Source organism: Anthonomus grandis, chromosome 1 (genome assembly GCF_022605725.1).
Source record: "Anthonomus grandis grandis chromosome 1, icAntGran1.3, whole genome shotgun sequence".
Lineage (NCBI taxonomy): Eukaryota > Metazoa > Arthropoda > Insecta > Coleoptera > Curculionidae > Anthonomus > Anthonomus grandis.
In genome coordinates, this window is record NC_065546.1 from 47152720 (window position 1) to 47175529 (window position 22810).

The 22810-nt window shown below is 29.5% G+C and overlaps 1 protein-coding gene and 1 long non-coding RNA gene across 2 annotated transcripts; both read right to left on the reverse strand.

Annotated features, from left to right (window-relative positions):
• Nucleotides 1–9726: 9726 nt before the first annotated feature.
• On the reverse strand, nt 9727–11467 carry LOC126734683 (uncharacterized). The gene is made up of 2 exons (XM_050438425.1): nt 11269–11467; nt 9727–10280 (listed from the first exon to the last, which is right to left on the reverse strand). Exons 1-2 carry the CDS (start codon nt 11465–11467, stop codon nt 9727–9729), a joined length of 753 nt encoding a protein of 250 aa, XP_050294382.1.
• A 2994-nt stretch (nt 11468–14461) lies between these two features.
• On the reverse strand, nt 14462–14990 carry LOC126745952 (uncharacterized). The gene is made up of 2 exons (XR_007663757.1): nt 14830–14990; nt 14462–14735 (listed from the first exon to the last, which is right to left on the reverse strand). It is a non-coding gene; the product is annotated as an uncharacterized LOC126745952 (long non-coding RNA).
• Nucleotides 14991–22810: the final 7820 nt, after the last annotated feature.

The window sequence follows — 22810 nt, forward strand, 5'->3', positions numbered from 1 at the left end:
AATTTTGGAGATTTTTTTTGTAATACTGACAAAAATTTTAAAAAATTCTACTGGTCCCCACGGACCAAAGTAGACGCGAAGCGTCTACTTGTTCTTTGAAGAGAAACACATTACAAAACGCTTGCTAGGTTTTAATTTTAAATTATTGCTTGACTAGAAAGTCGAAATACATGACAAATCTTCATTCATTCTACTACAACCCCTCAATACGTCATCAGCTTTAAAAGATCAGCTTTAGAAGAAGCTTTATAAGAGCGGTTTGACTGAGCTTGATTTTCTAATACCACCTTGCTTTCTTTCAGAAAGATACGACCTAAAGAAGTTTAGTGAATTATTATCGAATCCATAAAAGGTAAATTTTGCTAAAAGCAGGCTATGATCCAACGTCTCGAAAGCTTTAGAAAAGTCAAGCTATACAAGCGCCGTAGTATCACCTCTATCCAAGGCCTCAATGATTTCTTTAGTTCTTATGACAATTTAATTTACTGGAAATCTCGTAAAGAGAAAGATGTAACTAACTCATCTACTGCAGACGAGTACGTTGCATTATCGGATGCTATTTCAGAAATTCTTGTTATAAGAGAAATTTTGAAACCTAAGATAATCCAAGTCTATGAAGATGAGGCGCTGCAGCAATTTCTAAATATGGTAACTATTCTAAAAATGTCAAGCATATTGAAATCCGATATCATTTTATGCGTCAGAATTATTTAGCTAAGGTAATAGATATTAAAAATATTAAAACTGACGAGAATTTAGCTAATATTCTTACCAAAGGACTAGGTAAAAAGAAGTTTACTTACTTTTAAGAGTTATTAAACTTAAAGTAAGTTTGTTTTTTTACTATCATTTTAATATTGTAAAGACTGTAAGGTTTTACGGTTTTTCACGGTTTACGCTTCTGTACTGTAGTAGGTTTCTTTTTGCTGGTAATTCGGGTTAAAAGAATACTTTTTAATATGATCAATGTTATCATTTCTTATTCTGTAAGCACCATCAGACCTTGCAACCTTACCCCCAACCTGTATAATTATAATATCTTTCTACAGGCATAAAAAGTATATAGGTGTATAATAGCTTCTATATTAAATATATTTGAAGTAATAATAAATGTTTTAAAATTTGTTAGTGATTGTTAAAAGTTTTACTCTTGTGACAAGCATTTTCTAATTTAAGTACAAAAAACATTTAATAATCTGATATAAAACTGGATCCTCATTATTTAAAGTTTTCTAAAAATCAACTTTAAATAAACTTCTATTGCGGGTTTTGTAAGAAATTATTCAGAATACCGTTAAAGTATAATTGAAAATGTTCAGATAAGGCTTGCGTGCCGATGAAACTTCTTTAAAAAGAACAAAAATTTAACTGTTTATTCCTTTGTTGAAACTACAGTAATCGGTTTTTACTTCCTATTTTCTCTTTAAATCAAGTTGATCTACATTATATAGTTTTCACCAAATTGGATAAATACGCACACGTATATCAGAATTGAAAAAAGCGCTATATCGTTTTAGGTAAATGCATATTCCGAAAAAATTTAAAATAAAATTGCACCACATAATAATCTATTTTTAGGTTAAAACGAAAACTATGTGGCCGGTTATGGCAAAATCGGTACTGAACGGAATTTAGGGGATGACACGCTCCAAATGAATTTATTTCGCCATAGTCCGAGTAGCGTTCCGCATTTGCATATAAAGTAACGAAAATGCTAATGCTGGTTATTTGTAAGCGGAACTTGTCCTTTCCAAAAGTTTCCAGATCATTAACACAATTGACCAAGAGAGTATGAACTAGGCAAGCCAGGATTTAAAGATCTCGAACTAGTTTGATATTTAGAAAAATAGTATTTTTATGCTTTTTTATCTATGAGCAAAGAGTAGTACAAATGTTACAAGTACCACCATTAGTTAAGTAAAATTTTAAAGCGTTGGTTTAGGTTATGTTTTCTTATTTAATAAAAAGATATTTCATTTTCTTCTTCAATTTCTATAAAAAATAAAGTTAGATAGAATATTAAAATGAAAATGCAAGATCAAAGTAGCTTCCTTAGAGACTTTTAAGTAAAACTTTTTAAATTGCTATTACAAACTAAATAATATGATGACGATTTTCTTATTCCTTCAATGGCTTACCTAAAATTTTTTTGGAAAATTCTAATCTTGGGTTCAATATATGTATTGTAGGAAACGTTCTAATGCATTGTTAATAATTCTTTAGATCCTGAATATAATGGCATTCATTTTCATTAAGTTGTTAAAGTTTTAACAACTTAATGAAAAAAAAAACTTTGGGTAGATTTAGGTTTTAAGTGGTAAACATATATAATGTCTTTTAGTTTCAAGTAATGTAATAATATAGTAAATTTGTAGAATATAATAGAGTTAACAAAATATGACAATTGGCTATAAATTACAAAAAGAGCATTGACTTCCTTCAAGGAAACAATGATTTTCTGTAAGGAAATTAGTAGGAAAAGAAACAAGCAAAAATTATTTTAATAATATAAAAGAGGTTCAATAAATACGCGAATTATTAACAAATTATCAAAATATAGTCAAGGCGCCGAACAATTCACCAAGAAAAACGCGTGATCACTACGTGTTCGATCTATTTTATTATGATGACGAGTATATTTGGACCAGGGTATTACGTCTTCATAGTTATAATTGATAAACGTATTTGTATCGATTAGTAGTATCTTTAATCTTTAATATTCAAATTAAATATTATGGATAATATAAGGATCATTAGAAAGATTAAATATATACCGTAAATTTTTTGATTGCCATAAAACCCTAATTATCTGTAAGGTCATAAAAAGACCCAAAAGTATCATATTTATGGTTAGGGTCGGATTAGAAATTTAATATTTACCTGCGTTGCAGAATATTAAGAAGGTACCATTAACGGCCAGAAATGTAAGTATGTATATGTTGTACGTAATTGGCGAAAACGGTCACTGCCCGAAATTTATACCCACAATGCGATGTGGATTTTAGGAATTTTCCACATCGCGTTACGGATATATTTTATATACCCAAAACGCGTTGTGTGTAAATTTTAAAAATCCACGACGCGAATTCACGATTATCATCGAAGACACGCGACAGTTTTCGTATTATGAGTAATAAAGAATACCCATAAGACGAAAAATATGTAGGTTCGTAACTAATGTGAAGAAATCAATTAAAAAATATGTAAAATAAAAATACTGGCATACGTTTTAAGATGTATTTATGAAATACACATTTTTTATAAAACTAATCCTTATTATTTATTCTTGCATGTTAGTAATCCATGACATTTTGAGTTACACTTTTTGTCTCGTTGTTTGCAGGAACATTTATTGTTACCACAAAATCTTTTACAATTGCATTTAAGAAAACCTTGGACGGAATCTTTAGATGACATATTTGCTGCAGTTCGCAAGGGTATTTTCTTGATATTATTATCATTTGATTGCTACATGAACTGCGAATCTGCTTGAAGAAGTTCATTTCTTGAAAATAATCTGTCCAGCGGCCCCATTTCTCAGTTTATACAAGCCATCATTATTAATTTCAGAAACAATGGCTAACACATTTCCTGGAGTTAGTCGGCCTCTGTCAACATCTGGTACTCGGATCAAAACATTTCTAGCAATTTGTAAAGGAGCATATCTTTTATTTGACTCACAGCATTTTCGTTGCTTGAATTTTTATCATTTTATGTGATTCCTCTCTTTGATTCAAAATTCTTTTACCCCTTTGTGTAATCTGATAATTAAAGCTATTTCCAACTTTGTCTTCTCCCATACTATATTCATCATTATTGCCATTGTTGTTGTCCACCATTTCATTAGATTTATTTTCATTATTGTCTTGATTTTTCTGGTCGGCGTTGTAATTTTCATTTTCGAGATTTTCTCTATTTGTTAAATTATTATTATCATTGTTGTATTTTTGTTCCTTTTATTAATTTTTTATACTATTTAATAATTCTTCTAAGTCGTCTTTACTTTGCAATTTATTAACAACGTCTCGTGGAAGGTCGGCATCTCCTAAACCATTAACCTGTCTACTGCCAAACATAGCCTCATAAGGACTTCTGCCAATTTCTCTATGAAAAGATCGGTTTTTCTGTAACTGTATGAATTTCATCCCTTCTGACCATTTTGTGTTATTATCGTTTACCCAGGTAATCAGCATATCGCGAACATCTTGATTAGCTCTCTCTACCGAGCCTTGGCTCTGTGAGTGCCTTGGTCGGCCATGAACTATTTTAAGACAAGACCAGAGAGTGGTAAGTTTTGTAATCACCGAGTTGACAAACTCACGGCTGTTGTCACTTTGCAAAATGGTGAACCCACAAGACAGAAAATGTCAACCAAGTGTTCAGCTACTTCGTGTGTGGTTGTGGTCTTCAGTGGTTTCAAAAATAAAAATTTTGTCAAATGATCTTGATAGTTAAGAATAAAATTATATGGGCCATCTGGCTCTGTTTGCATATCGATCAGGTCAACCTACAATATAATAATTACAATTAGGTATTGCTTTTTAATGAATATTAAAGTGAATTGAAATTACCTGACATCTACAGTTCATGTATTTGGAAATAATAGGTTTCACAACTAAACTCTTCTTTGTAATCTTTTTCTTCAACTGACATGACTTATATTTATTAAGATACAAGTTTATAATGTTTCGAGTGATGTTTGTGTATTATTTATGTTTGATTCTATATAAAGTTTATTTAAACCATCTTCGAATTCTTTTTTAATATTTTCGATTGATTCATTAATTTTTATCGAATCTTTACTTAAAACTTTAACAAAGGACAAATAAATAAACAACTGCTGCCGATAAAAATAAGTAAGGTTGTGAATTTTCGGGTTGTGGGTATTTATTATTACCCAAAACACGAAAACCGTCGCATGTCTTCGATGATAATCGTAATTTCGCGTCGTGGATTTTTGAATTTTACACACAACGCGTTTTGGGTATATAAAATATATCCGTAACGCGATGTGGATAATTCGTAAAATCCACATCGCTTTGTGGATATAAATTTCGGGCAGTGACCGTTTTCACCAATTGCGTACAACATATATGTATATGTATATTTATACCTGACTTTAGTCTAAATTAAAACTTATGTTAGCTCTGTAAGTATTATATCTACTTTTTCGTCTGTAATTACCTATTTAGTGTCTAGTATAAATAAGAAGTAATTGAGTGTGACAATTTTACCTCTAATTCAGTTCATTACGAGTTAACTTAAATGGCTATTGTTGCAAGCAAGTGATTGGCGTGATAAATATTTAATAGCTATAAAACAATATAGCGATAAAGATCAACCAATAATTTATTTTGACGAAATTTTGTGCGACATATTTAAACTTTATTTAGAATCATTTTCAAGCCAACCCTGTTTTCTTTATTACCTTTTTAAAACGTTGGACCTAGCACAATGGGGTCTAATGGTCTAATTGACTTAGGGTATTATTATTGATTTACGCTATATCTTTGAGTGAACTATACAGGAATTAAATATAACAGGCTGACTACTATCAGCGACAATTTGATTATGACATTTATTTCTCGCAAAAAGCAGAGGAAAATTTGAATAATATAAATTTACTAAAAACTGTAAACTATTTACAGTAAATAATTATACAGGGTAATTCGCTAATGTCGCACAAAAATTTAATGGCGGATTCTTTAAGAAAAATAGTTAGAAAATTTAATATTAACATAAGTAACCGGTATTAAATTGTTACAGGATTAATTACGCTTTAGACGGAATCTGGAGAATCCTAACTTTTATTCATTTGGTTAAAATATTTAAAAATTACTTTGTTCTAAATTTTTCTTTCAAAATTTTATAAGTACGAGACTGCTGACTGAGACACCCACCATAATTACAATTGCCTTCGACTCTTAATGGAATTCGTCAATATTTTTCATTGAACCATTATCAATATTATCACCATTTTAATTCTTTGTTATTGTTTACAATATGCTGTGCATGGAGAAGATTTCACGGCAATTGAATTGGTCAACCGGTTTACTAAAGCGGACGCCAGTGGCGCCGCGTAAAGTAAAAATTACTTCAAGGATTCTTGCTTCTTGACTAATAAAGATATTTTTCTTTCCTACCCGTACAAAATTATGTTTAGGACATTTCTCTAAATTCATAATATCCTTGCACCTATCTATTACGTTGGAGTAATATTCTTTAAACACACAATAGAACTTGTTTGTGAAAAGATGTTAACTAGTTTTTAAAGTACTAAAGTTAAAAAAGAGAGGGAATGGAAAAAATAGAATAAAGCAAGATATATATATTAGAAAATTCTAAATCTTTTTATTGGAAAACAAAAAAATGATAAATAGTCCTGAGTTATTCATGTCTTAATATTTAACATAGAAATATCATCATCTCCTATGGGGTTATTTCTTTATAGCCATTTGCTGTTCTGCAAGACCATCGTTTACGTAGCTGCATATAATAAATTTAATAAAAACGGTAACTTCTGCCCAAGTCGCTCGGGGAGCACGTAGGATAAAATTTGAATGAAACAAAGAAAATTTACGAGTCTACTTCCGGAACAAAAGGAAAACAAAAGACGGCGTGCCGGTATGCGAAACCTCCGACTAAATATTTAAGGACTACGGTAAATTTAGAAAAAACTCTAGAGACTAAAAAGCTGAAACTACTGCAAAGAATACCTTTTTTTTCGTTTTTACTACCGTGGTTTATTCATTTGGTCATTGGGTCACTGACACAAAAAAGCATATTATTTAAAATTTTAAAGCCTAAAAATAAATTAAATAATTTTTTAATGCCTCGAATATAATAAACAACTATTTTAAACGCTATGAAAAATATAAAACGTATGTTAAACCAAAAATGCAGTAAACGAAATAACATACGGTCAACGAGAAATATTTCTGCGTCTGAAATTAAAAATGCTTAAAAAGCATAAAAAGCTACATGAACTTCCCAAAATAAATATACAAATTAACTCAATAAAAAAATCGAATGATTTATGTTTAAAAGTAGCTGAGGTTTTAATGAACATTTAATTGCCTCATATACCTCTAAATTAAATTTAAAAAAAAATGCCACATTTTAAAATCAAGTCTAAGCAAAGGTTTTATTTTATGTAGTCAATTATTTATTAAATGATTTTATTAACGATATTCTTTCAACTTAAGGTTAGTTTTCGAATCATCATCATTTAGAAGACAGTTTATTTATATTGGTTTACATGCTGTAAAACTAGCTTTATAGCTTCCCAATTAATATTCGGAATTCAAACTTCCTAAAAATAGTCAAAAATTCTTAGTTTTAAAAGACCGACTTTTGGAATCAAATGATATTTAACTCACTTCTATAAAACATTTAATTTCAGCAATTGTCTCCAAAACTACAAAATTAGCTAATATTTTGTTTATTTTAGGATAATTATATATCTAAATACTTCAAGATATTTATATTTTTTATTTACATAACATAAAATAAATTTTCTTTTCTGTACTCCTGCGACGAGATATTTTTATAAGAGGATTATACTATATTGAGAAAAGAATACAAAGTAAATTTTGTGCATCTGTCTTTTTTTTAGTATTAAAGGCTGCAAAACTTTTGCTTTGCATGTAATAGTATTTTGTGTGATACCATTATCGCCAGCATTAAATAAGATATTGCAGTAAACATATTATATATTTACTGTCATTTTTTATACATTTTATATTATTAAAAATGTTTAAAAATTCGGTGACAATAAAAATGCCACCTTGGCGGCATATTTTTGGTTCCTGAATGGGAAAATACTGAGAAGTGAAGTCACGGATTTTCAAACATAATAAATACCTTATTTAGTGCCAAATTAAAATTATTTTTTAGAAAATTAAGAAAACTTCTAAACAGACTCATAAATTACGTCAACAAATTGCATTCAGATCTTAGCGGTATCATTTTAATTATTTTTTGATTTTCTTTGAATAATAAATTTTGGCAGATACTATTAGTAAATTAAATAATTAAAAAAGTTTAAAACAAATAGGAATAATTATTTTACAATGTTAATTTACCAGTTATAATCATATGTCATGAAGAAATGTACTTTATAAGAAGATATGTACTTTACTATTTATTCTAATGTTTACATATATTGTAATAAATTACATTACATTCGGCAAAGAAAATATTATTTTTATTTTAAAAATTTAGTATGATGGTAAATATTAAGAAGTATCCATTAATAGCAGCTATTTTAATAACTAAACAAGGATAAATAAAAATAAAAATATTTAGATTCTTACAATTAAGCCAGCTTATGGTAAAAATTAATACAAGAAGTATTCTTTTCCTAGAAAAAAAAATCTTAGTTTTCATTATTAAGAAATTCTATAACAAATTCTGTACAAAAATATTTAGGTTCCTTCACCTTCTGATATGTTGGGACATATGTAGAAAGTTGGTGAATGCTCCGGAATAGTCGGCCGCTTAATATATAAGGAGCCCTCGCCAATAGAAGTTCAATTTAAGTCTGAATATTGGTGCTACTTTTAAATCTAAATACATAATATGTAATAATCACAATGTAAATAAATGTTTCTAGTAATCTTAAGTCCTTTTAAGAGTTTAGCATCTACGTTGTCATAATTGTGTATACAATAAATCAGTTGACTATTTTTGTGTATTAATTCACACCCAAATGAATGATATAAACGCTAAAATAATATTAATAATTTTAAAAAAGTACTCTGTGGTTGTTTAAAAATTATGTAATAGATTAGTAGTCGAATTATTGATATGGAACAAAATTCCAAACTCGACCGTATACGTTTTTAAAACATTTCTAGGTAATAGTCAACATTTGATAGCAAACTTACTCAATACCATAACGACTAACATAGACTTCGCCAATGTCAATATGGCAGAAAATTTTCAAGGAGTTAAATTCAACAAACAAAACTTAAAGCAGTCGTAGCCATTTTTTTTCAGAACGGTCGATTTTATTTTTATTAAATTTATCCGCTACTTTACGGATGCACTGTATATTCTGGTGAGTGCCCTTGTGTAAGGCTAAGCGCGCTCTGGCGATTTGTTGTCGTGCGACTTCTAGTCGCAATAGCAAATATTTTCGATAGTAATAAATCGCAATATTAGTGTATTTTCGAAATGGATTTTGTTGAAACAACTTGTGTAGTAGCTCTGCTATTGCGTAATAACGCCAGAAAACAACGTAAAAAAGTACTGGGTGCATCCTATTGTTAGTCAAAGGTTAATTAAAGGACAATTTTACAAAATACATTCCAGTTTGGTAGAGCATCCCAAAAAATTTTTTCAATATTATCGGCTAAGTGTGAACAGTTTTAGTACACTGCTTCAATTAATAGGGCCAAATATAACGTATAAAAATACTACATGGAGGCAGGCAATACCACCTGAAGAGCGACTAGCAGTAACATTAAGGTAAATAAGAACAACCGCAAAGTAATTTGTTCCTTTTAGTTTATTAATACATTATGATTACAAGTCATATAATTCGCTATCATAATCTCTTGATGACTCAAAATTATTCGAAAATTCCGAATAGTAGGTCTGGAGGGCAGAGTTTATATCAGACTGGTTGGAAAATTGAGGCGAAGCTGCTGGCAAACGTACAGAGGTTTGATGCTGCATATTATGTGGGCCTGGATGGAAATACTAATGGAAGTTAGTTTGTGCTCATGGCCCAGGCTGTGTATAGAATTTTACATTTCTCATCACATTTAGTATTTCAATTTTGGCAAAATGTTTTTGCTGGTCGTTTAGTTTGGCCAACACAGGAATTACCATAAGAGCAAAGTTTTTATCCTCTAAAACTTCCTCCGTTTGTTTGTTCTTTAAAATCTCTAATAACGAAGCCTCATATGTGGATATTTGATGAGAAGATTTGCTGGAAAGACTGCGTGGTGTCCTTTGTGCAGGTTTTGCAGAGGGTAAAGAACGTGGAGTCTCCTCATTGTTGTTCCTGGGACCTCCATGATCGTTTGAAAGCTCTCCGTCATCGTTTCTGGGTCCTTTATTATGGTCCAACAGTTCTTCCTTATCCCCTGGAGGCCCTACATTGCCACTTGTTGGCCTGGGTTGTTGGTGAGGAAGTAAAAATAGCAATGCGTCAAAGTAGATGTATTTTCGATGTTTTTTTGTAGGCTCACCAGATTTGATTTTTTTCTGAGCAGCAAGCTCTCTCGCAAAACAGTCTTTCAGATTCTTCCACTTTTTTTGAACTTCTTTCCCTGTAACAAAAAAAAAATTGTAACTAATTATATACGTTTTATTTTAGGTATCTGGCAACCAGAAATAGCTTTAACTCTTTGCATTTCGAATTCCTGTTAGGAGCTACAACAGTTTAAGAAATTGTTAAAGATACCTGTCATCAATTATGGGAAGTTTTGCAACCCTTTTACATGTCCGAAAAATCTGAAGAGGACTGGATAACTATTTACAAGGAATTTTATTACCGTATTAATTTTCCGAATTGTATCGGGGCCGTTGACGGTAAACATATAAGAATGAAGCAACCAGAGACAACAGGCTCAGAATTTTACAATTATAGGAATTTTTTCTCAACAGTACTTCTTGCCGTGGTCGATGCCGATTATTGTTTCATTTCAATAGATGTGGGATCCTATGGTGGACACAGTGATTCCAATATATTTAAAAATTCGAATTTTGGCCGAAGACTAACAAGTAACCAACTAAACATTCCTAACCCACAAATATTACCTCACGATAAAAAAGGAAAGTGTATGCCTTTTGTCATTGTCGGGGATGAGGCATTCGCTTTAACACATCAGATTTCCAAACCATATCCTCGAAGAAACCTCACACCAAAACAACGAGTTTATAACTATCAATTAACCCGTGCTCGGCGGATGGTAGAATGTACACTTGGAATTATGAGCAATAAGTGGCGAATTTTCCATCGTCCCTTAGATGTCGGAATAGAATTTTTTGACGAAATCATTAAAGCGTGCTGCGTTTTACATAATTTTGTAAGAAAACACGATGGTATAAAATTTCACGAAGAATCATACGAATGCCTTTTACAGTCCATTCGACCTGCTGGAACAAGAGCTAATACATCGGGCATGCAAGTACGAGACTATTTTGCAAATTATTTTACCTCTCCGCAAGGTTCAGTTGCTTGGCAATATGACAAAATTTAATGCACATTTTCTAAAATTTGTATTATTTAAAGTAATAAAAATATAATCTACCTACCTCTGACTTTTCTTTTTGCACCTGATAGTTCATGCCATTTTGGTATTACATTTGCGCATACTTCTGTCCATTTCTCTTTCGCAATTCTATCGCTGTATTCTTTCAGTTCTTTCTTATACAGCGCTGGTCTTTTTTCCACTTCCACAATAATTCTCTCAATATCAAGAACGATGTGGGTCGTTTCTTCACTGTCAGACATGATTTTTTATTAATATCAAATATTTAACACCCAAAATTAAATATATTATATATGTACTACTAATCACAACTGAAAACAGGGAAAACGTCGGACGGTTCCAATCCAACAAAAATCGTACTGCTAAATAATCGCAATGCGTGCAGGTCCCTACGAGTCGGTATGCTTCATTCAAAACAGCGATAGTCGCGTCGCTGCTAAAATAGGACTGGTTCTATTATTTTTAGTCGCAGCGATTATTTTGTCGCAGAATGCGTGCATGTTCATTAAACTGTTTCATTTTAGCGACTAAAAGTCGCACGATAATAAATCGCTAGTGCGCGCTGAGCCTAAGTGTATTTGTATTAAATAGTTATTAGATGCACTTATGTATATGTGAATAAAGGGGTTAATACTTACAAAATAGTGTCTTTGGATGCTGCAGTTTTTGATTATTGCTTCTATTCACTATATAATATTTTTAATATACAGTCGGGAGATTTATTAGTCGTCCACCCCAATTTTTCAAAGGTAATACAAGAATGCTACCTCGCACTTAATTAAAACTTTAAAAGCGAGTCAGTGGCAAAAAATAAGTATACAGCTTTTTTTTAAACTTGTTTAAAACCTTTAAAAGAAATAAGATAATCTGATAAAATCTCGACGAGCGAAATTATTCGTCCATTAGCAATTTGCAGTAATATTGTAATTGAAATTCTCTTATCTTTTCTTTTGGTTGCAAAAAATTGCTAAATATAGATTCTAAAGGACATTTAGCACAGTTTGTTATTGTTTGTCATAAAGAGCATTAATAAATTTTAAAATGGGTCGCAAATTATTAAAAGTGCCACAGGAAATCAGAGATTTAATAATAAAATTATATCAAGAAGGAAAATCTCAAAAAGAGATTTTCCTTCCTTTGAAAGAGGGAAAATTAGTTTCAAGTCGCTCAACAGTTGAATATATTACAAAAAAAATATGAAATCACCCATACAACAAAAACATTGCCAGTGAGAGGAAGAAAAAGTAAACTGACCATTCGAGAGAAACGAGAAATGCTTAGAAAAGTGTAGAAAAACCCGCAGACGAGTGCTACGGACTTAGTGAAAAGTTTAGCTAGTCATTATAAGATTGTTCATGTAACAACCATAGGAAAATTTTTAAAAAGTCAGGATATACGGGCCAGGAGAGCAAGAAAGAAGCCATTCATAAATAAGAAAAATAGAAATAAATGCCTTGAGTTTGCTCCAAGACATTTAGGCAAAAATATAGAGGACTAGAAAAATGTGCCTTTAACAGGCGAAACAAAAATTGAAATGCCTGGTAAATCAAAGAAAACTTTAGTGTATAGAAAGCGCGGGGAAACTTACAATACCAAAAACTTATTTTCTACGGTAAAACACGGATGTGGTTCTGTTCTCCTATGGGGATATATGTCATATCAAGGAGTGGGTCAAGTTTAGTTTATTGACAGAATTATAGATTGTTTTTTTTTCATGTGCGGAGAAAATGGGACTTGGCAATGATTACATATTTCAGCAAGACAACGACCCAAAGCACGCCGCGCGGGTTTTTAATGAATGGATATTGTATAATGTACCAAAAGTATTGGAGACTCCACCGCAATCACCAGACCTCAACCTGAACATCTCTAGTCTGAACTAAATGAAAGAGTAAAAAAAAATATAAAATATCGAACAAAGAGGAATTAACAGCAAAATGTCAAGAAGAGTAGATTGAAATAGATTTTACCAAGAAACTTGTAGAAGCGATGCCTAATAGGTTGGCAGAAATTATAAATTCAAAAGGATATTCCACCTGTTGTTAGTTTTTGAATATTTCTTAAATTTTCAAAAGAACATTTAAGTGGACGAAAAAATTTTCTCCTTTGCTTTTTCAGAATTTGTATATTTTTTTTCTAAAGTAGTTACTAATATTAAAGCTTGTGTTACTAATTTAGGTATACTGTTTATATTTTATAATATAATTATCCAAGAATCTTTTATTGCATAAGTTTTAATTCAATTTTTACAAAAGAAATTAAGGTATCCAAATAATTTTTCTCCCGACTCTATATATTATTTTTCCTTAAAAAAACCTAAACATTATAAGATTTGTCCGGAGCAAATTAAATACAGTGCTTACGTTTAGATGGCCTACTAATGCCAAAAAATATATTATATGATTTACAAATAAACATATATTATTATTATTCTAACTATTTATTTATAGTAGTCAACATTTTGCTTTTAAGCGATTACCTGTAGAAATCAACCGTAAACTTGTGAAAATGATCCAGAGCTTTCCAGAATTTTTATTTTTACCCATAAAAGCGCAATATTTTCAAGGTGCCCTACGTCTTGTTCCACAGTTGGCGAAATCAGCTGCGATCGCTTCGCTGAACTTGCATATCGGGTATTACGCAGGCCGTTTCGAATGCGGTAAAAATTTTTGTATTGAATGTATTCAGGATACCAACGCGGGCTGGAAAAAACGAGTTTTCCTTTAAAAAGAAACTTTCGATGGTCGGTTATGAATAATTTGGGAAAAAGATTACTTAAAGTATTTCACATTTATATTCATAATAATTATAATTTTTTAATTTATTTATATTCTTAAGCTTCATTATTTGTTTTTTATAATGTATATATGCATTTGGTTTTCTATATTTTATCGATTTCTCTTTTTTGTATTATTCTTATAGTAAATCATTCAAGCAAGCATTGATATGAAACATATTGTTTAGTGTTTTTAGTGTCGTTATGTCATATCATACAGCAACTAAATACCGCATGTCAATTGAAGCGTGTTTTCCAAAAACAGCCCTGATCAACTTTCTTTTTTAAGTAAACGCCTAAAGATAGTGTTAATTCTTATTTTCTTTGCAAAATGACAAAGTGTTACGGTTATTTTATCACATGGATTATCACTTATTTAGTGGTCAATATTAGAATGCATTTAATTAGTCAAAATGTATAATATTAATATTATATCCAATAAAATTATAAATAAAAAACATTCTATCTTATTTAACCATTTATTCTGCATAAATAAAGTACAAAGCGAATGCACTGTATAATACAAAAGAGTGATAACATAAAATTAATAATAAATGCCTTCTATGAAGATTGAATTAGTTCTTAATTTGATACACAGGTCGCACTATTACCATTTTATGTCTTCATTGTTGAATCTCCAGAGATGTTTAATTCACTCAGTATTGTCTAGCAGGCAGCAGTCAGGGAATATCTTGTGTGATGGAAAATTTTATAGCTATTTGTCCTCATCCATTCTGTGAATAATTTAGGGAATTAATTGCTGAATTATCCTTTTGTTTTGTTTTCATGCCTTATTTTTTATTAGGGGAAAAGACCTCTAGTACTTACGTTAGGATTGGAAATGTACTAGGAAATAATTATAAGAATTGTATTAATTTATTTCCCATATTTTATTAAGAGAAAACAAAGACAATACATAATCATTATAGATTTTTAAAAAGTAAACATGTCACTTTCACTTTCTTACAGGTTATGTTTGACATTCAAATTTTGGACATTGCCGTTTCGGTCAGAACACGGCAAGTCAGGATAGCTGCATGTATTGACAACAAATTTAAGATTCTATTTCACTAGTGATGTCTCACCGATAAGGTTTTCCTATTGAATTAAGTGTAAAATATGTTAAATATGTTAAATCATTGATTTTTTTATAGTTACTGGGTTTGATTTTCGTAATGATGGTTATGCAAGGTTACGCTAGCTTCAGTATGAGCGTAATGTAGATGGGATTATTCTGATGGGTCGGATCTTTTGTCTATTGATGAGTGTTAAAGTGGGGATTGACGGTGATAGACTGTCACTTCCTGAATTTTCTTTATGGTGTGGGAGAGGGAAATGCGAACATTAAAAAAATTTCGGATTGAAGTTATCGGCTAAAATTTTGGATAAAATTTTATCATCCGCTAATGTAGTGGGATTTATTGGCTTGGCACTGTTTGGAGCATAATATTTTTGGAAAATTTTCTTCAGGACATTTACACACAGAAAAATCCCGATGGATTTTTTCACATTTTGTTGTGTAAAAAAAAATGTTAAATTTTAATACACAATTGTTAGATAATATCTCACAGTCCTGTATAAAAATTCTCAGGCATTTTGTATATGTTTTAATGTGTATATTTCATACAATTATTGCATATTAAATTAATACACCATAAGTGGATAATAATTATTAAGATAATGTGTATAAATATTCCACATTTTTTTTTAAATCCAATGTAGTTTGGTAAAAAATCTAATAACGAAGTATATTTTTATTACAATTTTTAATTAATTTTTTATTCTGGCCTGTGTTGATTTTATTTACAATTGTGTAGAATAAAAAAGATTCTTGCTAATAGCCCTTCACAATTATAGAATTTTAAAACATGTATTGTGTAATTATAATACACAATTGTGTATAAAGAAGGACGCGCCCGACGCCCTTGCCTTTGTCGCTAGAACTTTGCCAGATTCAATATTAAACAGTTGTAAAGGTCTGCATCAAAATTTGCAGTCGATTTAATGTTGTTAATTGAAAATGATTAAATAGGATATTAAAAAATAAGCCCAATCAGCAAGTTCTAATTTTATTTATTTAAATAATATCGTGATAATAACACGCGTAAGGAAAAAGGAAACGTAACTTTTTTAATGGCGGTGTAATCTTTAAGATACATTTGATTTGGCAGCATTGCTATAATTCCCAGTGCCACAGGTGTTCAACTGTTCATTCTTCAGTCCTTCAATCAATCGGCCGGCATTAATTTGTTTTAAGGTTTTTTCGTTTCGATTAAGTGTTAAAAGTGTTAAAATTGCATAAGAAAAAAATGGATATATTCGTTGAAGATAAACTTAAGGAGTGGGGTTTATTGGACCAACTCCAGGAACAGTTTGTAGGTAGGTAATTAGGTAAGCACCATATTTTTTTTGCATTTACTTACTGTATACTTTAGAATTTACTGAATATTTTGATGTTTAGCCAGGTAGCTGGTACCTATTTAGTTTTTCAGTGATAACTGATGACTTTACCTATAGAATAGATAAGTAGGTATACTTACTTTTTTTACATCTTTTTTATCTTTGTACCTATCCAATTTTAATGTAGAGGTCGGTTAAATTTGTAACCTTTATTGCATTTGTATTTCAATTTGTATTACAAAATGGTATCTACTTAATCATTGCATTATCTGACAGTCCTGTACGGTCCTTTTCAAGTCCTGTAGTAGTATTGTAAGGAAATTTCAACACCTATACCTACATATACCTACTCACTGTGGGCAGACACTAGCTCTCACACTCTCGTCCTTTGGTTAACTTGGTTTAGAAAAACTAAATATTGTCATTGCATTGAAATGCTTTATGTATGTCTTTATAAATGTGGTTTGTTTAAACTTAAATTAAACTTTTCATAAAAGTGAACCGCAGCCCACAGATAGTATCTGTGGCTAGCAAGTATAACTAATCTAGCAAGTATAACTTTCAAAACTATAGGTAGGTAGATATATACCTACTAAAGTTCCTACTAAATTATTAAAGCCTTAGAGAGAGGGAAAGACACGATATATATACAGGGTGAGCTTTTTTCGATGTTTAGATTACAGGGATCTCGGAAACTATAAGAGATATTAAAAAGTGAAATAGACAAAGAATTGCAGTTTTATAATATACTACTTAAAATCACTTTTAGTTTTCCAAAATTTGACAGCTGTCAAAAAATATGAAAAACTGATCTTTTTAAATGATCCTAGCTATGTATAGATAGCTAATATTTATATATATTAGTTTTAAAAGAAAAGTGGAAATACAAAAGTTTTAGGAAATTTTATTCTAAATAAAATTACACAAAAAGTTTTTTTTAAATACCTGTAATTTTTGACATATGACATAAAGTTATGTTTTTTTAAATTGCAACCATATTAATTTTTATTTCTAATAAATACACAATTTTATTTTGATTCTAATGATGTATCACATGATAGGGTTGTTTTTAAAAATAAAGCTTTTATAACCATTGTTCATTTTTTTTGGCTGTTTATTTTGGTTTAGTCTATTTGCTATGGAAACAACCGAAATAAATAATAAAGAAGCGAAATAAATTTTATTTTAGTTAAGTCTCTTTAGTCTTGTTACTATGGAAACAAGGAAATAAATAATGTTTGGATTTGTTACAATGGTAACTAAACTATTATCAACAAACTAAAAAAACTTTTGAAATTCAATTTTAAAAATTTCTTAAAAATTACCTAGGCTACTACTATTAAAACAAATAATTAAGATTTTTTTTTATTGGAAACTTACATGGAGCTATAAAGGAGAGAGTGGTAAAATGTCTATGGAAAAAACTTAGATTTAATAGATTGCTTTAATGTATTAATGGTGGAATTTTCGAAAATATTTCATACAATTAAATAAATTGTTAAAATAAAAATAATGCTTTTTTTTCAAATATTTGATAATAGTTACAATTAAAAAATTGAAAAATGGTTATAAAAACCTTATTTCTAAAAATAAACCTGTCACGTGATACATCATTAGAATCAAAATAAAATTCTCTATTTAATAAGAATAAAAAATAATATGGTTGCCATTTAAAAAATATAACTTTATGTCATATGTTAAAAATGACAGGTCTTGTGAAAAATCTTTTGATGGCACATTATTAAAAATAAAATTTCCCAAAACTTTTGTATTTACATTTTTCTTCTAAAACCAATATTTAAGTGGCTAGGACCATTTTAAAAAAGCGCCAAAAATTAGTTTTTTAAAAATATCTTTTGACAGCTGTCAAATTTTGGAGAGTCGTTTTGAGTAGTACTTACAAAACTGCAATTTTTGCCCATTTAAACTTTTTCGTTTTTCATCCCGTTTTCGAGATTCCTGTACCTACTAAAAATCGAAAAATACTTACCCGGAATTAATTATTTAAAATAATAAAAAATATATTTTTTTTTTACTTTAAGCTAGCCAAATAGACAAACAAGTATTTAAAAATCTGAATGAGTCAGATGTTAAGGAACTAAGTCCAGTTTTGGGACTAAGAAAAAAATTTGTAATAAAATACCAGGAGGACCAACTCAAAGAGGTTTTACAAACTAATATAAAATTTGTGTAAATATTATTAGGTAGCTATATTAAATGGTTTTCAGGCAATCTCTCAACCAATAATTTTTGATGCTCGGTCAGATACAGCAATCGTTAGTACAGACATAAGCTCTCCTGTTAGCTCTACATTAACAAATATTTTTTAATAAAAAGTATAAAAAGTTTTTCTCTATCACTTACATTACCCCTGTTTATGGGCACGCAAATATAAAAAATGACCCTGTACATAAATGTATGTGTTTATTAGCCTTTAGGTTAAAATCCTGTTTTTACAACTAAGAATTTCCATTTTAAGTTCCTATTTGCGTTCCTAATATGTATTTGTAATACTACTACTAAAGTTTTTTTGTTTTGTTGTGCAGGTTATGTGTACTTTTTTAAAAGGTATTTAAATAAAAAAATGTTTTTTTATAAAAAAATTGAATTTTTTTATCCGACCTATAGAACTAAAATTTTTATAAAACATAAATGTTAGAGTGCTTGGGAAAAACAGTCAATATTGGAAAAAAGTCATAATTCGCTTAAAATTAAATAAGTAAATTAACACGATGGGAAAAAGTGGGGCCTAACGTTTGATAAAAAGAAAATAAGTCAAATTAGAAAAATACATATTCAATCTGTATTTTTCTAATATGACTTCTTTTCTTACCAAACGTTGGGTCTCACTTATTTCCCATTTTTTACAAGACTTATTTTATTTTAATCAAATTATAACCTATCCTGTTTTTCCCAGGCGCCCTAGAATTTATTATTACACAGATTTATGACGAAATTCTCTAAAATGTATTTTAAATTTTTAAACAATTTGTTTATTTTTTTTATACAAATATATTGATTATTTTTAAATTTTTATGAATATAAATACAAAACATTGTAATAAAAAACTCCAGTTCTTATGGTAATTTGTTATACAAATCTAAAATAAGTAACCTACACTATATTTAAATTTATAAAACAATATATAGTATTATTATACACAATTTGTAATATAATTTTATAGTTGAAATGAAAGAAAATAAAATATATTGTAAAAACAACCTACACTAACGTTTGTATTTAAAATGCACAAATTGTGTTTTTTTCCTATACATACCATGTTAAAAAAACACTAAGAGTTTACTTATTTACTGAACAATTATATTAAATAAATATAAAATATTGTCGAATTTAAGTACACAAATAGTGTACTATATATACAATAAAATAAATCAAATTGATACACAATTTGTTGATTATAGAACCACAGTTGTTTAAACACAATAGCACAGAGAAATTCTACACAAATTGATTCTGTACCATTTCCAGAATCAAATTGTATGTAAAATCTATACAATTGTTGAATTTTTATTCACCTATTTTTAAGAGTGTAATTTTCGTAAATCGAAATTTGGTGTTTGACTTTATGCCGTTTCAATCTCCTTCACCTGCGTCACCTAATTAAAAATGCTGTTAATTCAGGGTAAGTGTATTTTATTTTAAATTGTATATAGAGGTCATTTGTTTATTAGATTTTTTTTAAATTTATTTGTGCTAAATTGCAAAAAACCATTTACCTCGCATGGTATTTTTCTTGCAAATTCTTCCTAGGGGTTGTTACACTTAGGGAGTACGGAGCATGGGGCAGCCCACCAACTAAGGAACCTGAGGAACCGCGATTTTGGCAAACTATGTAAATATTGTTTACTTATTAATAAATAATTCATTCCTGTCAATCTCAATCATTGAATAATTAAATTAGTTTCATAAAGTGATAAGTTTCATAAGACTTTAATTATCTTTGTAAAGTGTAAAATTCTTGTAGTTTGAATTAAAATAAAATGTTATATATTTATTTCTCTGTAAAGTAAATGTATTATGTAATTTTTAGGCTTCCTGCAATTGCGATAAGTATTTGAAACTTGTAAATTTAATTTCAATCATTCTTAAGTCCTTTAAAAAGATCTAACGCACTTCTAAATCACAAGTTAAGGACGCTTCTTAGTTTGTTAATTATGTAAATTCTAAAAAGTGATTAGAGAAACCCGATCCTGACATAGCTTGGTTGTTTCTTTCTTTACCTATTTAGCTGAAGATAACTGCTTAAGGGTTAGCACCCTACTCTTGATTGTAAAAAAATACCTGATCTTTATTTTGAAATTTACAGTAACAAGTTGGATTGTCGGACACACCTCATGGACCTGGAGTTTGGTATAGTGTCTCATGTCCGGCTGAGTTATGAGTTATAGTAAATTAAGAGGTTGAGAGGAATTACTTTTATCCTTTCCTTCAGTACTGACTTGAGTATTATTAGAGATTGTATTAATTACCAACTCAATCACTAGTCCACCAATTTAGGTTATTACATAATTTAGCAATGAATATTATATAGCACAACTCAATATATATATTTTTGTTTTAAGAGTTCGTCAAAAGAACACTATAAGTTTAGTGCGACGCTTCGCCGGTTTAATTCTAGGTTTCTCAGGAACTCAGGAAATTAAAACATGGATTTACATAACAACATAGGGATCTCATTCATTAAAATAGACAAGAATTACAGCCCTTGTTTAAATATAAATACAAAAAGGACAATAAAGTTAAAAAAAAATAAAAACTAAATACTGAAAAAAAAAGTGCATAAAAAAACTATTAGCTAGTTCATTTTATTAATAGATAAGAAGATTTAAAAGAAAACAAAATAATTAAAAAAAAAAACTAATTAGGTAATGACCTTAGCAACATACGTTAAAACAATATAATATGAGATACAGTAATGATTTTCTTACTTAAATAACATTTACTTCACACAAATAGATCCTAATAAATGAATTACAATAGTTTAACAAAACGCACTTTTGCTTGGTGTTCACAGTAAACTGATAAAAGAGAATACCTATATCTACACGATGGTCACAGCTATGCGGTAATCAAAAAAACATAAAGCAAAAATAAAGGCGGTACATTTCATCCTATATTCTTGTGGATAAGGAACTACTAATTGAAATCAATAATTTTTGTTTGGACTTCAGCTATTTCAGTCATAATCATATAGTTTATAATCAGTTGAAGAGTAGCGTGATAAACAAACCAGTTATTCCCATCCTAGCAAATCTTTTACTGAATCAGCTTGTTTCAAGCATATTAGAAGAATTATACAATAAAATACCTTTCATTAAAGATTATGTTAACGATACTTTTATTATAGTTCCTAAGGAAAAATTACCTAACATTCTCCACCATTTTAACAGCTATCATAATAAAATATAATTGACTTTTGAGAACATTTTTTATAAACACTTGTATATCTAAGTTTATTAGAAAATAATTTATAAAGAGAGATGCCGAACAGACTCGTAGGGAGAATGTTCTGCATTTCAAGTTTTCTGTTATTAAAGGTGCCCATTGTTTACTAGGATTAAATATAAGATTTTATTAGATAAGCGATCGAGTGTTATCTATCGTATTCCATGTTCTTGCGTAAATTGTATGTCGGACAAACTAGACAGTATTTAGGTTTAAAAGTTAAACAACACACCAACAGACATTGTTGTAATTATCTTGCAACAAAAAGCAATAAAACAGCCTTAGCTTTCCATCACTTTGACACTGGACATGATTTTTTATTTAACAATGTCGGTATTTTGGATCGGGAAACTAACAACACTAGAAGAAATATTCGCCAAATGATTCACACATATTTATGTCAAGGTAGCATACATTTAAGAACCGACACCTTGGGCTTTTTAAATAAATATTATTGATTTATATGCCTAAACCTTATGCAAGGCATTTAAATATATTTATTATATTCTTTAATCATAGTTGATTATTAAATCTTAAATAGTAATTAAATATGACTAAGATAATTGCTTTATAGGACTACAAAATCCCTGGTTTTTTACTTTATTTGTTTATTTTTGCTTTATGCTGTGTCCATCGAATAGATGTAAGTATTCCCTTTTATCAGTTTATGGTTTACACCAAGCAAAAGTGTGTTTTACTAAACTATTGTAATTCATTTATCAGTATGTAAATCAGTACCGTATGTCATTTTTTCTGAATGTGATTTAGATTTTTGCTGATTGTTAAGGTGATTAATTAGTTTGTTTTTTTTTCTTTTAGATCTTCTCATCTTTTAATAAACGACCTAATAAAATAAACTAGCTAATATTTTTTGTTTATGAGCTCTATGTTTTTCATTATTAAGTTTTTAATTCTATAAACTCCGTGGTCCTTTTTGTATTTC

What these genes read in the sequence shown, in the direction of transcription:
- LOC126734683 (XM_050438425.1), bottom strand. Translation starts at nt 11,467, where the DNA reads ATGTCTGACAGTGAAGAAACGACCCACATCGTTCTTGATATTGAGAGA. An exon ending in TGCAAAAAGAAAAGTCAGAG is followed by an intron (nt 10,281 to 11,268) that starts GTAGGTAGATTA and finishes TTTTTGTTACAG; the next exon opens with GGAAAGAAGTTCAAAAAAAG.